At 43.2% G+C, this 15,487-nt stretch overlaps 2 protein-coding genes across 6 annotated transcripts in view; one reads left to right on the top strand and one right to left on the bottom strand.

The window, feature by feature from the left end:
* PTPN1 (protein tyrosine phosphatase non-receptor type 1) overlaps positions 1 to 8,660 on the top strand; it is a 91,809-nt gene extending 83,149 nt beyond the window's left edge. Inside the window, exons 8-9 of one of the 2 annotated variants that reach the window (XM_083508149.1) lie at positions 854 to 1,089; positions 4,640 to 8,660. In XM_083508149.1, the coding sequence (XP_083364275.1) occupies positions 854 to 1,089; positions 4,640 to 4,829 (426 nt within the window). In that variant the 3' untranslated portion in view covers positions 4,830 to 8,660. The remainder of the gene's footprint in view (positions 1 to 853; positions 1,090 to 4,639) is intronic. The other variant, XM_083508150.1, reaches the window with a different exon arrangement.
* Positions 5,687 to 15,487, bottom strand: part of RIPOR3 (RIPOR family member 3) — a 105,894-nt gene continuing 96,093 nt past the window's right edge. For 3 of the 4 annotated variants that reach the window (XR_014527283.1, XR_014527284.1, XR_014527285.1), the window contains exons 19-23: positions 15,074 to 15,276; positions 12,402 to 12,485; positions 11,856 to 11,946; positions 7,643 to 10,282; positions 5,687 to 7,611 (exon numbers count right to left, since the gene is read on the bottom strand). Coding sequence is in view for 1 of the 4 variants with exons in the window: in XM_083508000.1 (XP_083364126.1) it covers positions 10,182 to 10,282; positions 11,856 to 11,946; positions 12,402 to 12,485; positions 15,074 to 15,276 (479 nt within the window). In the remaining 3 variants the exon portion in view is untranslated. Of the gene's footprint in view, positions 10,283 to 11,855; positions 11,947 to 12,401; positions 12,486 to 15,073; positions 15,277 to 15,487 lie in introns of all 4 variants that reach the window. The other variant, XM_083508000.1, reaches the window with a different exon arrangement.

Below are 15,487 nucleotides of genomic sequence, written 5' to 3'. Positions count from 1 at the left end.
TCCTGACACACTCACCCAAGACCCATTTTCAGGGAGTGCAAGGGGGTGGGCCGGAGGGAAGCCCACCAGAGTGCAAGCAGAAATCTTTGCTGGAAGCTGCCTTTAGTGGCTGGGGCAACCTAGTCAGATGGGAGCATATAAATAATAAAATGATGATAATGCAGACATTCCTCTGTTGGGACTGGTCAGGTGAATTGTGCCCTTCCAATGCTTTTCACAACTTGAACCTAGGCATCCAAGTCAGACGTAAGTACCACTGAGTTCCGTGGAGTTTACTCCCAGGTGACTGCGCATAGGATTAAAGTCATACCTCATGTTACGTTTGCTTCATGTTACGTTTTTTCAGGTTGTGTCCTGTGGCGACCCGGAAGTACCGGAAAGGGTTACTTCTGGGTTTTGCTGCTCGCGCATGCGCAGTAGCACTAAATTGCGCTTCGCACATGCACACAAGCACCAAATCACGCCGCACACCCGCGCAGATACGGCGCTTCAGGTTGCGGGCTTTTCATGTTGTTAACGGGCCTCCGGAACGGATCCCGTTCGCAACCAGAGGTACCACTGTCCAGTTACATCACAAGGAATAGTAAATCTTGTTATTTTGTCTTTGGTCTAGCTAGGAGCCTAAGGGAATGCACAATCTTGTGGCTATAGGGGCTGTCATGATGAGCTCCTGCACTTCAGATTTTCCCACTGCCAATAGGTACAACAAACTGCACAGTAACATTTCTTTTTTAAAAATGGATAAATGGGAACACCTTAATGGTGCATCCTGGGCGTGTACAGAAAAAGCGTGTGTGCATTTTCCTTGCCGTTTTTTTAAGAAGGTTTAATGAGTCTCCTGCTTCTGTTGAAGGAGCAATGGAAAGAGCTCTCTAAAGAAGACTTGGACCCCCCGCCGGAACATATTCCCCCACCCCCAAGACCACCCAAGCGAACCTCAGAAATGAACAACGGAAGGGTGCACGACCACATGGAAAATTCTTCAAAACATCGGGTGACGGAGGAGGAAGTCGCGTGTGCCGTGAGCGCTCTGGTGGCGAAGGTTCCTGATGGCAGAGATCACCCCTCTGAACATCTAGACATGGAGAGGTAATGTTGGCCAGGATTTCTTTGGGGTGACACTTGCATCAGGTTGCCATCAGCCTTGCAGCCAGCAAGCGGCCTGTCTCTTTTGTTTCCCAGTGTTTTTACTAAAGCAGAGCGAGGATAACATTTTATCCATTCGTGTAGAAAATAGGAAAGGAGAGGCAGAGATTGAGGGGAAGGGAACGAAAGCGTTTGAGGAAGTTCCCTTTTGATGTATTTTTTCCCTTACTCCTCTTAACTCCTTGCTCCTCTACTATAAGGAAGAAAAAAATGCCAGGAGAGAGGGGGGGATCTGTCTCTAGAATAAACAAGTAAAATAATTTGTGGTGGAGAATGAAATGTGGTCATTTCCAAGCTGTACACAGGCTTCTTAGTAAACCAAAGATTCAGTTTAGCTTTGTTACTTAAATATAGCAGGAAGTATTCTTTATAGTGTCATCGTTTTGTGAATTTATTAAAAGAAGCCAAAGGGGGTAGTTCTGAAAGCAGCTACACTGATTTTGCATGCTTTCAAAATCTTCTGAAAAGGATAAATGTTCAGAATTTCTTGAGAAACTAGGTCAGTTCAAATAAGACATTGCAGGGGCACAAGGTGGTTTGTCTGCTAAAGAGCCTTTTAAGTCTTTGCACTAGATAAGAATGAATGAGGTCACTTATTTAGCAAATTCCCCATTTCTCAGTAGGACTGAAGTATTTCCATTGGAACTAAAACATTGTCAGGGTGGAACCCAAGCTCTATTTTTTTAGAGAAAGAAAATTGTTTCGACTTAATTATGGATCTAACCAAAATATAGCTTAAAGGCTGTTGCAAAATATCAGACAGTTTAAAAAGAATTAAGAGATGGTCGAAGTTTTTCCTACTCTAGGAGAAGAAGCTTAAAATCTGAGGTTTTATCTTTTCAGTAAGGGGCTTGCTCACCTGTCATTCCAGACAGCTGAAATGAAAAACTCTAGAAACAGCCAGCAAAAGTTATCAAAAGCTGGGAGAGAGGGAGGAAATGCACCGCTTGAACACTAGGTGTCACTACTGCTCCATGTGCAATAATGTCAGGAGGTTTCCTTTTCCTGGTTCAGCAATACTGGAGTCTGACTTGCCCATTTTTATCTAGAACTGAGCCAAAACCTATTTAACCCGCTTCAGGTTCCCCTGCAGGTGTGCTGAAAAGCAACCTCCCATTTTTGCCAGTTTTGTAGCAGTCCATTCATATTATTCTCTCGGTCCTTTTTTCTCTCAGTGCTCAATTTGTTCCCATCTCCCAATAACTCAATCCGAGCCCCGCATTGGCCAAAAGATTCCTTTGTTGCAGGAGTGTTGGACTTGATAACCCAACTCTGCAATTCTGTGATATATAAAACCTGGCTCCTTGGCTTTCCACCATGCCCAAAGCATTGCTGCTCCTTTACTGTCCTATCGCTGTCCTCCACAAAATGTTGTTGTTTAGTCATTTAGTCGTGTCTGACTCTTTGTGACCCCATGGACCAGAGCACGCCAGGCACTGCTGTCTTCCACTGCCTCCCGCAGTTTGGTCAAACTCATGCTGGTAGCTTCGAGAACAGTGTCCAACCATCTCGTCCTCTGTCGTCCCCTTCTCCTTGTGCCCTCCATCTTTCCCAACATCAGGGTCTTTTCCAGGGAGTCTTCTCTTCTCATGAGGTGGCCAAAGTATTGGAGTCTCAGCTTCAGGATCTGTCCTTCCAGTGAGCACTCAGGGCTGATTTCCTTAAGAATGGATACGTTTGATCTTCTTGCAGTCCATGGGACTCTCAAGAGTCTCCTCCAGCACCATAATTCAAAAGCATCAATTCTTCAGCGATCAGCCTTCCACAAAATAAGCATCTGCAAAACACTTTTGCAGTTCCTTTTCTCAGATGGCAAGGAACTCTTGAGTTGTAGCTTGTGCTGTGCCAGCAGGAGTCTGGTAGCGAAACAGGACTTCTGCTTCCTCTCCTCCTCCTGTGGGTTGCCCCCCACCCCAAATAAATATGCCCCAGGGGGGGTCTCCCAAGTCCCAGCCCTTCAGAGCTGATGTTGAGATGTGCTGGAGGAGACAGAAGAGGAAACTCTGCCCCACACGTGGGAGCCAGCAGAGCTGCGATGTTGGATGTGGCTCCTGCTGGTTTTGAATGGGTATGCTCTTCCTGGGACAGAGGCTTCAAAGAAGCTGACTAATCTTTTTATGTATGCAGCAGCCTCAGCCAGAACCTTATATGTGCCGAAATGGAAAAAGGAAAAGGTTCCAACCAAAGAAGAATGGCTTTAAAATAAATGGCAAAATAGCTGAAATGGAGAAATTGACTGTAAAACCAAGAGATCAAAACGATGAACTGCTAATAATAATAATAATAATAATAATAATAATAATAATAATAATAATAATAATAATTTGTATCCCGCCCTCCCCGGCCAAAGCCGGGCTCAGAGTGGCTAACAACAGGTAAAAATAGCACAGTGCACATAAAATCGCACAGTCAATCAATTAAAATACATTCTAGAAACAAATTAATTCAGAATCAAATTAATGGCAACCATTGGGCCAGAGTTCTATGAAGATTACAGAAGGAGAAAGGGAGTCAGACTGTGCCTTGGCCAAAGGCCTGGTGGAACAGCTCTGTCTTGCAGGCCCTCCGGAAAGATGTCAAGTCCCACAGGGCCCTAGTCTCTTGTGACAGAGCGTTCCACCAGATTGGGGCCATGGCCAAAAAAGCCCTGGCTCTGGTCGAGGCCAGTCTAACCTCCCTGTGGCCTGGGATCTCCAAGGTGTTTTTATTTGAAGACTGTAAGGTCCTCCGTGGGACATACCAGGAGAGGCAGTCCTGTAGGTACGAGGGTCCTAGGCTGTATTATGGAGAACCGGAGGCCTTTTTTCTTTTACACTATGAAAGTATCTTAATGATACAAAATCATGAGCTGGATTTGAGATACGAGTGGCGGGTGGGGGGGAAGACAAGATGGAGTTAGAGGATTTAGGAACAAGTTGTTGTTGTTTAGTCGTGTCCGACTCTTCGTGACCCCATGGACCAGAGCACGCCAGGCACTCCTGTCTTCCACTGCCTCCTGCAGTTTGGTCAAACTCATGCTGGTAGCTTCGAGAACACTGTCCAACCATCTCATCCTCTGTCGCCCCCTTCTCCTTGTGCCCTCAATCTTTCCCAACATCAGGGTCTTTTCCAGGGAGTCTTCTCATGAGGTGGCCAAAGTATTGGAGCCTCAGCTTCAGGATCTGTCCTTCCAGTGAGCACTCAGGGCTGATTTCCTTCAGAATGGAGAGGTTTGATCTTCTTGCAGTCCATGGGACTCCAACACCATAATTCAAAAGCATCAATTCTTCAGCGATCAGCCTTCTTTATGGTCCAACTCTCACTTCCATACACCACTACTGGGAAAACCATAGCTTTAACTATACGGACCTAGGAACAAGTAGAACGCAGCAATTAAGGATAAGGATGGAAAACATCAGGGCAGGAAGTCAGAAAGAAAAATAGATGTGAAGTCAGTTTGTTAAGACCTAATAAAAATGAATGTTGAATGTATACGCTCTCTCTTGTTCCTCAGCACTAGTCAAGACACTGAGCTTAGGAAGAGAACTGTCGATGCCTCGCCACAAAGTGAAGAGATGGTCAAGTCGGAAGAAGAAGACGATGAGAACATGATGTCAACTTGGAAACCATTTCTGGTCAACATTTGCATGTTCACTGTTCTGACCGCAGGAGCATACCTCTGCTACAGGGTATGTTTCCATTGATAGACATGCCAGCGATGGTATCGAGAACGCCAGTAGCTTCGCCGGCGTTTTAACTTTGTTACAATAAAAGAAAGCTAAAGCGGGGGGGCATCCAAGCCTTTGCCCCAGTGGAAGTATATCTTAAGTTTGAGATGCTGGAACTTTGGTTAGGGCTTAAAGAGAAAATTGATGCACTAGGGTTTAATATTAGCCCTATGGTCCCAAGAACATAATATTCTAATCTCAGGGCCTTAAGATATTCAGGAGTAAGCAGAGAATATGCCAAATAAGTCTTGTGGGGTTTTTTTTTCCTTTCATTATTTTTTCCTTATTTTTAAAAATGGAATAATAAGAGTTTACAACACATTGTTTTTTAGAAGTCTTTTAAAGCCAGTTTTTGTTCTTTTGGTTGTTGTTTTTCAGGAGGGGGAAAGCAAGTGAAAAATTGCTTGTATTCTCCAAGTGTTTGTAACCAAATACATGATTGGGTTCCTTAAATCACCACTATTGGGTTCCTTAAATCACCCACACATGCACACACCCCTGAAGAATGTACAACTTTTTATTTTTATTTTTATTTGAGAGGGGAGAGCTCTTTACTGCATGCCGTTTCAAGACTGAGGACTCTCTAAAGAACCACTTTTTTGTAAGTTCTGTTGCTTAAATTGGCTGCTGCTCAGGAGCCCCAGTAAATGAATGGAGATTACATAATAAATACATGCCTCTGCAAATTGAATTTCACCCTGAAGTGTGGGGTTTTCTGGCAGTGCAGGTATCATGGATAGATTTTATCTTAAATAGATTCTTGCTTTCAGCGCAGTTGTAATGGGCATCTGCTGTTGCTCAGGGCATCCCAGCAGGTCAAACGCTACTCTTTCCTTCTTCCTTTAAGACAAAATCTCCCACTCACCAGCAACACCAAATGCAAGTCTTCTGCCGCACTCCTTATTATCCCCATTGCTTAGCACCCTTCCATAACTCTCTCTCACACACACACTTTCTCTTTCTGTCTTTCTCCCTGTCCTTTAGGGAGAGGGGAAGGAAAATACAACCAAAATATATCCACTAGCATTTGCAAAATTGTTTTGGAAAGGACCAGTGTTCTTAAGCATCGGTATCATAATTTGGAATGTAAAATGCAACTTCGCTCTAGACCTGCCATGTGAAAAGAACACGCTTTCTGTACAAAATGGAACAAGAGGAGTTTAAAATAATCCTTAGAGCTCCTTTATGCTGCAGAAATGTATCTCAAGGAATCCCAAGTAGCTATTGCTGGACAGGGGGTGGGCAGGAGGGGGACTTCCTTTTTGGAGAAAAGCTGAGCAAATGAACTGGCTCTCCAAATCAACAAGTCATTTTGCAAAATGCAAGTCAACTGCTGGTGGCTTTTAGTTTTATTGCCTCTCCCCCCCCCCCGACCTTGAACAAAGATTTCAAGTTTGGCTTTTATTTGGCTTAAGATCATGCTATCCAGTAGCCAGGATTAAGCCACCTGCCTGCCTCTGCAGAAAAGAGTGTCCAGCCTAACTCGAAACAGATCCAGGTTCTGTTCTGCTCCATCTGAAGATGAAGATTTGAGTTTTTTGTTTTTGGTATAACTTAACTGACCATAGCTGCTAAAAGGAGGGTAAAAGTTTAGACCAATCATGTATTTTGTCTCTTTGCTGGATGATATGATGGGGGGTAGTAAGCTAGGACTTTGTCAACTCTTCTCACTGCATTCGACTGAAATAATAATCACGCAGAATAATCCATTGTCGGTGCTGCAGAGAGCAAGACAAATGCATTCATTAGGCTTGTCGCCTGTTTCAAAGTAAAACCATGACAATTGACCTACAAGTGTGACTGATCAATGCTTTAAAAATTCTGCAAAATTCTAATTATATAGCACTTAAGTACCATCTACCTTAAAAAAACAACAACAACAGAGTAGACTTCTCACTCCATATTTATTTTGGTTTGCCACCACGCTCACAAACTTTAGCTCTTTGGGGTTTTTTCCCTTGAACCACTGGATCTTGGGGAAGGAAGGAGTGGTTGGATCAAAAATAAACGAAGTCAAGCTTTGCATCAAGGGCTTTTCAAAAGTACAATAATAATCTTCAGGTAGTAATGGGAAAGTTAAGACACACACGCAGGCAGACAGACAGACAGACAAAGTTACCCGTGAGATTGCTGTTTAGACCAGAATTTGAAAGGAGGAATACTCAAGCAGTCAATCTTCAGTAGTACAGTAATAGTGCAAGCGTGAAAAATACTGATTATGAGTATAGAAAATGGTATAACTATATAATGCTCATCTGTGTATTTTTACTATACAGTATGTGATTGCTTTGTCCCCATCTCTCTCTCTCTCATTCAGTAGGCTCTTGTTGAGAAGCAACATTAGTTAGCACATTTTTATTCAGATGCATGTATAAAGTCCCCTCCCCGCAAAAAAGAGAGAGTCCTGGTCAAAATCCATGTGCTTGAAAGTTGAAAAAGAGTTTAAAATATATATATATATTTCTGCTTACCGATGTACCCAGATTGTATTTGCATGATCTGATTGTTTAAATGGCCGTGGTTCCAAGAGTGTTGCTGAAATGTCTTCGTTCAGCCAATAGATTGGTAGGTGTGCTCTTTTTAAAAAATACAACAAACCAACAAACATCAGGTTACCTGTATCTTGCCTAATAACTTGGCATGACTTTCTATTCAGTTTTATACGTCTGCTGTGCAACCCGGTTGTATGCCACTCTCTTAAGCTGAGTAAATATTGTACAAACATTCCAGAGGGTGTACAAAGCCATATTCACCCCCCCTCTCTCTCTCTCACACACACACACACACACAAACACACACACACACACACGTTCCCTGCAGGAAACAGGTGCCCAGATCCATGGAGCTGGTGTCTGAAACCCCAAAGGAGCAGCTTTTCTTTCTCTCTCTTTCTTTCTCTCTCTCTCTCTTTTGCATAGGCCATCAGAACCAAAGTGAGATTTGAAATCTGCGCTTTGTTGTTATATAGAGGATATGAAAATCAAAGCTCTTGAACTTAGCAGCAGGTGATAAATGAATGGTAATATTATTCCTTGGGCTTGTTGTTGGGTGTTTTTTTGTGGGGGGAATTCAGAATGTCTCTCCTTAAAATCCACAGTGACTTGATTGTACTGTTACGTCTGTCCCCTTCAGCGAGGAAGAAACTAAAGATCTCCCTTGCTAGCCAGAGATACGGGGAGGGTGGACTGGCTACCACGTCTCTCCTGGGTTTGCCAGTATTAGTGATTTGCCTTTTTATCCTATTTGAACTCGAGAAGGACTCGTACTGTAGTGAAAACATGCAGTGGAATTGCCCTAGTCAAAAGCCCGGTGAGGTGTGTATAAGGCTTATAATGCTGAACTTGTAAGCATTTTGTTTTGGTGTCCTGTCTATGTATGTAGTAGTTTGGGTGTGTAAATACAAGTAGCATTTCAAAGTGGATGTATTGGTTAACCTATTCTTGGGATGGGGGCAGGGGTGGGGAGGGAAGCGGGGGCCGGAAAAAAAATATCCATGTTTAAACTTGTTAGAAAGTTAGTGAGCTGCTCTGCTATATGCCTTAAGCAAATATATACTCATCAGGTCTTTCTTTTTTACAGATTGCCATAGAAAAGTTTTTTTTTAAGAAAAATAAAATAAAATCTTTTTAAAAAAAACAACGAACAAGCTAAATGTTTTGGTATAATACGTTTTCAGGTATATTGTCTTTTGTGTAAGGCGCTGCAATGACCTCACAGTTTCAGTAAAAAACTGTACAGTTTTTCAATTTCCCATAAAGATTTTCAGTTCTCATTTTAGCTGCAACAATAAAATTCTTTTGTAAAGAAGCATGTCTCTTGGAGTGTCTTCCCCTTCCTCTTTCTAGTCCTGAACTTCTAAACTTCATATTGCTGCTGAAGCCATCTCCTTTGTGTCCTTCCCTACCGACAACATCAGCGTTGCCTAACTTGGTTCACTGCAACTGTGCAAGAGAACCAGGAACAGCACCTGCCTGGTATTTTTTCCTGAATACTTCCGTTCCTCCAAAGCATCTCTCTTCTAGTGCTGTGTTTCGCATTGTGTTTTAAATTATAACTGGAAGAAGAATGCAATTGACTTTTCAAACATTTTATTAAACTTTAAAAAAGAACAATATGTAAACTAGCCCCAGCAATAAATACTGAAAAGTGTTGTTTTTTTAATAATAAAAAAGCACAAAGTTCTGTATAAAATATGTACATTAAAAGCAAGGGGCCAGGATCCGGTGATAGGCAGCTGCATACAAACACACACACTCAGGGATGGAAGCGTTTCTGTCCTAGCAATAGGCAAAGGAACCCCTCCAGAACTGCATTCAGCTCCTGCCAACACCATCAGTGGTAAAAAAAAGATGGTAGGTGGTGTTCATCAGCATCTGCACCTGTTTACTCAAATGTGCATCTCACCAAGTTCAGTAAAAGATCAATGTAAATGTGCTTAGTATTGCAGCGACAGTCCACTTAAAAACAGCTTCTCGGTTAAGATTATAAACCCAGAATTAAGCACTCATGGGAATAGCTGGCTTCTCAGTTTTTCCTGGCGCTAGATTCTGGTGTGTGTATGTATATTAGAAGAATGGTTCAGGGGCTTAATGGTGGGAAGTGACCAGCGAGAGATGAGGAGTCTTTAGCTGTTAACTCCTTCCAACTCTGCAATGCTCTAGGGTCACAAACCCCATGTTTTTCAGACTTATCTTAAGACCCCAATACATCCGCTGCCAGAAGAAGGTGCCCTTTGAAAGAAGATTTCAGGTTAATTTACTGTCCCTAATTACTTTAGAGATTGTGTGGAAGTCCTTGTCCACAATATTAAGCAAATAAATATGCAAGTTATTTTCCTATGGCCTAAAAAAGGGGGTCAGGTTGGATTGAAGTTGTAGAGGGCTGCAAAATCTTCATTAACGCTACTCACTGCAATCCCAGTGTGGCCCGTCCTTGTGGTTTTCTTTTTCTCTCCTGCTTGAAACAGCTTGGTTATTCCTAAGAAAACATCTCACAGTCAAAAAAGAAGCTGCTTCTGTCTCCTCTCCTCCAAATGGAGAACTTCAGTGCAAGATTTTCAGATGCCTTCTTAGTTCAGGGTGAATGTTTCCTGTGATACTGAAGGCGGGGGGAGGCTGATATTTAATGGTTTACACAGTACCTTTCTGGTTATAAGATCAGAGTCACCCAAAGGGATTTTGCACCGTGCAGAAACTCTGCTCATTCTCGAGATAATTTGTTTTTAAATCCAGCCGAGACAGATTTAACATTTGTGTGCTTTCCTCCACACTCTTGTAGCCGAATTGCAGATGGTGCAAGATTATCTGGCCTCTCCCTCAAAGGCACTGCTTAAAATACTGTGATTTCTATTTCAGCTTCTTGGTACATGGTATCCCTCAGCTCACAACAGATCTTGTCCATCTTTTCAAAAGCCAGCCTTCCTTTGTCACCTGTGAAGAAAGGGACAAATCAGGAGGTTGATTGCCGTTGTGGGATAAGCAAAGTTTTCCTTGCGCACGATTCGTCCCTCTTTTACAATTTTGCGACCAATTTTTCCCAACCACATGGAAAGAATTTATTATGAAGAAAGGTTTAGGGCCTGCCTAAGGCCTCCCCTAGCAATATCCAAAAGTCAAAAAAAGGATATTGTTGACCTGGAACAGGCATGGAAAAGGGTGAGCTCAAGAGCAGAGCCATGGCTTAGATTGAGGGAACATTCACTGCACATTTCAAGCTGATGACTTCCCCCAGAGAATCCTGGCAACTCTAGTTTGCTAAGGGTGCTGAGAATTGTAGGGGGGAACTACAGTTCTCGTGATTTGGGGGAGGGAAGTTGTTTGCTTTAAGTGTATGGATCTACCCCCCAAATGACTCAAGTAGCTGGAACAAAACTCCATTGATGAAACCTTGGGGGCTTTTCAGTTTAGAAAAAATAGTACGAGAATGGAGAGAAAAGTTTCTCTGTTTCTCCCTCCCCCGTAGTGTTAGAACCTGGCCCACCCAACGTAGCTAATATCCAGTGTTCGAAGATTCAGGGCAGACAAGGAAATATTACTTTACATAGCACATAGTCACATCAGCACATAGCTATTGGCCACAATGCCTGTATTGTTCCACCTTCGCTATAGGTCTCTCAAGGTCACAAGGGTGTTCCGAGTCCTGCTTTGGAGATTCCCATGGGCATCTGGTTGGCCAGTGAGAACTGAATGCTGGACCAGATGGGCCTGATCCACCAGGCTCACCTTATGTTCTTATAGTTAAACCACGGAGCCTGCTCCTACAGGATCCTGTGATAGTCATCAACTTCACGGGCTTTAGAAGAAGACTTGGACCTATTCATTCCTCCATGAATAGGTCCAAGTCTTCTTCTAAAACCCGTGAAGTTGATGACTATCACAGGATCTACCCATGGCAACAAGCCACTATGGATACGTTCTGTCCAGGCAGTATGGGAAGTAGTTGCTGGGAACCCCAAGTGGGAAGAGTGCTTTTCAACTCAGGTCCTGCTTGGGGCTTCCCAGGCATCTAGTTGGCCGCTGTGGCAACAGGATGCTGGAACAGATGGACCATTGGTCTGACGCATCAGAACCAAGCGTAGGTTTTTAGGCAGTATATAATACCCAGAGCAATTTACAAAGCTGAATAAGGGTGGACAGGGAGCTGAAATGATTTAACAAGACTTCAGGGTGCAGGCCAAAGTCAATTCTCATGAAGATAAAAGGGCAGAGGCGGTTGGTGCTGCAGGAACAAGACACAAGAGTTTTGTAGGAATGGGGTGGAAGGGTTTCTGTTGGTGTGTCCTTCCCTTGCAAGAGCCATTTGTGCCGTGCTCTTCTCCCAGAAATTGTCACAAGAACAGTGCTGGGAATTGAGGGCAAAAGAAGATCTGCTGCAGGAGACCACTTCCTCAAAGCAAGCGGCGATGCCTCTCTAAGCCAAGGCCAACTAGCTGTTGCTTCTGCTTTTCAGCTCACTATTCGCTCATTCGAAATCCATCTGCAGGGAATCGTTATAAGCACTTACCAAATGAAAGAGTCGTTTCTCTGGCGGCGTTCCGCACTTCCTCTGATTCTGATAGACACAGTCTGGCAATTTGCTCTATGCTTTCCACACCCTGTTATGTAAAAGAAGCAGTGCAGGGGCAGCTGTTAAATTATTTCAGAATGCTTCCTAACTCTTTACATCAATGCACTGACTCAGACGGATGGATAGCCTGTGGCACTCTAATAAATTGGAGATTTAATAAATCACCATCATAAATAATCTGTAGCTCTCTGTATTATATTATTATTATTATTATTATTATTATTATTATTATTATTATTATTATTTAAATTTGTGTACCACCCTTTATCCATACATCTCAAGGTAGTTTTTCAACTAGGTTCACCCTTTAACAACACTCATTTTCGTGTATGTGTTTTCTTATGCCCTCTCTGTGTTCCAGTTTCCAATACTGTACAATGATCATGTTTTTTGGTGACTCTCGCGCCCTCTCCTGGCTGCCTGTGACTCTGCACATGCACCTCTCTTAACGACCCCACTAAGCAAGAATTTAAAAATACTCACTCTGAGGTTTTTGAGGGCCAGACATGCGGCTTGCTGCAATTTCGCATCATCGTTACTTAAGGCATCTGTGTAAAAAAGCAGAGCCTGCAAAAGACAATGGAGCATTCATTGACATGGATAACATCCCCTCCTCCTCTGCTCCAAAGTGCCCTAACATAAGATATTGGAGCCTCCTAACTCTGCTGTTTTCCCCACCGTTTCCACTGCTTCTCTTCCTGGGAACAGATATTTCTGGGAGATACCAGGAAAGAATAGGAAGAGGAGAACAGGCTAGCTAAGGGAAAAGTAAAGGGACCCCTGACCATTAGGTCCAGTCGTGACCGACTCTGGGGTTGCGACGCTCATCTCGCTTTATTGGCCAAGGGAACCGGCGTACAGCTTCCAGGTCATGTGGCCAGCATGACTAAGCCGCTTCTGGTGAACCAGAGCAGCACACAGAAACACTGTTTACCTTCCCGCCGGAGCAGTACCTATTTATCTACTTGCACTTTGACATGCTTTCAAACTGCTAGGTTGGCAGGAGCAGGGACCGAGCAACAGGAGCTCACCCCGTTGTGGGGATTCGAACCGCCGACCTTCTGATCAGCAAGTCCTAGGCTCTGTGGTTTAACCCACAGCGCCACCCGCGTCCTTTAACAGGCTAGCTAGCAAGCAGCAATTACAGTGATGAGGAGCAGGGCCGTAGTTAATGGGGTGGAGGCGCTCGCTAGGGTCTCAGCCTTGGGTGAAGCCTCTAGCTAGGACTAGGTCCTTCTTGTCTTGAGCTGCTGAGCAACAAAAGGATGCTAATTTGCAAAGGGAAGCAGGAAAACCTGGGAAACAATCCTCCTTCCCCTTTCCCCCTGTCTGTTTTGGAAGCTTAGTTACAGGTATATAGCTGTGTTGGTCGGCCATACGCGGAACAAAATAAAAAAATTCCTTCCAGTAGCACCTTAGAGACCAACATAAGTTTATTATTGGTATGAGCTTTCCTGGAAGTGTGCATGCAAACGAAAGCTCGTACCAGTAACAAACTTAGTTGGTCTCTTAAGGTGCTACTGGAAGGATTTTTTTTTATTTTGTTTTGGGAATTGTGTGCAAAAGAGAAATCCTGGAGAAGGTTGCTCTCCAAACAAAATTGAAAAGGGGAAGTTTTGTTGCTTTCTTCTTCTTCCCTCAAAGTCTCAGAGATCAATTAAAAGTGGCAAAGAGATAAGAACACCACCTCCTGCCCTTTTTGGGAGCAGAAGCTTTTATCATGATTAAACAATTTAAATGTCAAGTTGATACTTTGGAGTATTGCTTGCTTATGTGTTCTCTCTCTCTCTCTCTCTCTCTCTCTCTCTCTCTCTCTCTCTGTGTGTGTGTGTGTGTGTGTGTGTGTGTGTGTGTGTGTTTGGATCTAAAGGACAACATCCATGTTTACACCATAAAAAAATCCTTCCAGTAGCACCTTAGAGACCAACTAAGTTTATTATATGTATGAGCTTTCATGTACATGCACACTGTATCTGAAGAAGTGTGCATGCACACAAAAGCTCCTACCTATAACAAACTTAGTTAGTCTCTAAGTTGCTACTGGAAGGATTTTTTTTTATTTTTTTTTTACTACAGCAGACCAACACAGCTACCTACCTGTAACTTATGTTTACACCATGTGAATACATAAAGAGGGCACTGCTGCATACAATCAGCTACAAAAACCGAATCCTCTTTATACTGAAAATAAAATACCTGCAATGAAAGAAATGTAATGCTGACATGCGAAGCACGTTTGTTTTTGTCTCTTCCTGTAATTTGGGAGGAAAATGTAGCCAATCCACTTTAAATTCTTTAATTGCAATGGTTCAGCAGCCAGCGATCTTTTAAGGAAACCTGTGGAGTATTTATTCATTCTTTCAAGCCTTAAACTGGAAGCCTTCGCTACTCATAAGAAAGTCCCACTGAATTCAATGGGACTTACTCCCAGGTAACTGTGGAAAGATTCTGCAGTCTTATACTGCGATATTAAACATTTCTACTCAGAAGTAAGTCCCACTGAGTTCAATAGGACTTACTCGCTGGTTTGTTTCCTGATCATTATCACAGTTTCCATTATTAATTATTATTATTATTATTATTATTATTATTATTATTATTATTATTATATCATACAGTCATAATACTGTACTTCATAGAATTCCTCAAAGGATCTGTTACTGTCTGAGGAGATCTACTTAAGGCTGAATGAAAGTCAGGTACATACACAGACAATTTTACTATTTGGAGACTCTCTCTTCTCCAGCCTCTTTCAAACTACTTTTTATGCCCTTTATGAACAAGTGTGTGTGTGTGTGTGTGTGTGTGTGTGCGCGCGCGCGCGCACGCATGTACACAAACAAGTGGGGGGGGTGTGACAAACTAGGTCTTTGCCCTAGGTGACAGAAAGCCTAGTTTTGGCCCTGGTGCGTTTCAGCCCTGCACAACCTTTTGGTATTTCACTGCCTCAAAACAACATCTGAAGGCCATGGAACAGCCAAAAGTCCTGGTTGACTACGATGGTAGACTAGATGGGCCTTTGGCCTGGTCCTGCAGGACTCTTCTTATGCATGCAAACCCCTACCACTCAGCTATGGCCCCTTCCCATACATATAGGAATATATTATCTGGATGCAGCAAATGACGGAATGCCAAGCGAAGTGGAAAGCCGGTACCTTTTCCCTGAAATTCCTATCAGCTGCCGCCCGAGAGAGACACGACATGGCTGCCTTGCCCACACGATGGTTTTCATCAAGCTGCAGAACGGCAAGGAGCTGTAAGGTCTGTGGAAGGGGTTGCAGTCGGCTGAGTCGCTTCCCTTTCAGTTTCTTTATTTTCTTCATTCTCCCAGGACGCTGCAGGTCCTCAATCAGCATCACTGCAGAGGAGGAAACCAACCATAAGTGGATTATGGCTCTGAAATGCTATTTCCGATTTATTCTCTCTTCCCTCCACTGGTAACTTATTCTACAACAGTTTGCATGCAGTGCGTCATAGCATTTATACACAAGGACTTTTCTGCACCAATGGGACTTCCTCTCCCCACGGGCTCCCTTGCCCACACCCCCAAATCTTTTTCAAAGAGTTGA

Source organism: Podarcis liolepis, assembly GCF_965112155.1.
Source record: "Podarcis liolepis genome assembly, chromosome: 6".
NCBI classification, from domain to species: domain Eukaryota; kingdom Metazoa; phylum Chordata; class Lepidosauria; order Squamata; family Lacertidae; genus Podarcis; species Podarcis liolepis.
The sequence above is the reverse complement of the archived record's forward strand: the minus strand, read 5'-3'. Positions and strand labels throughout refer to the sequence as shown.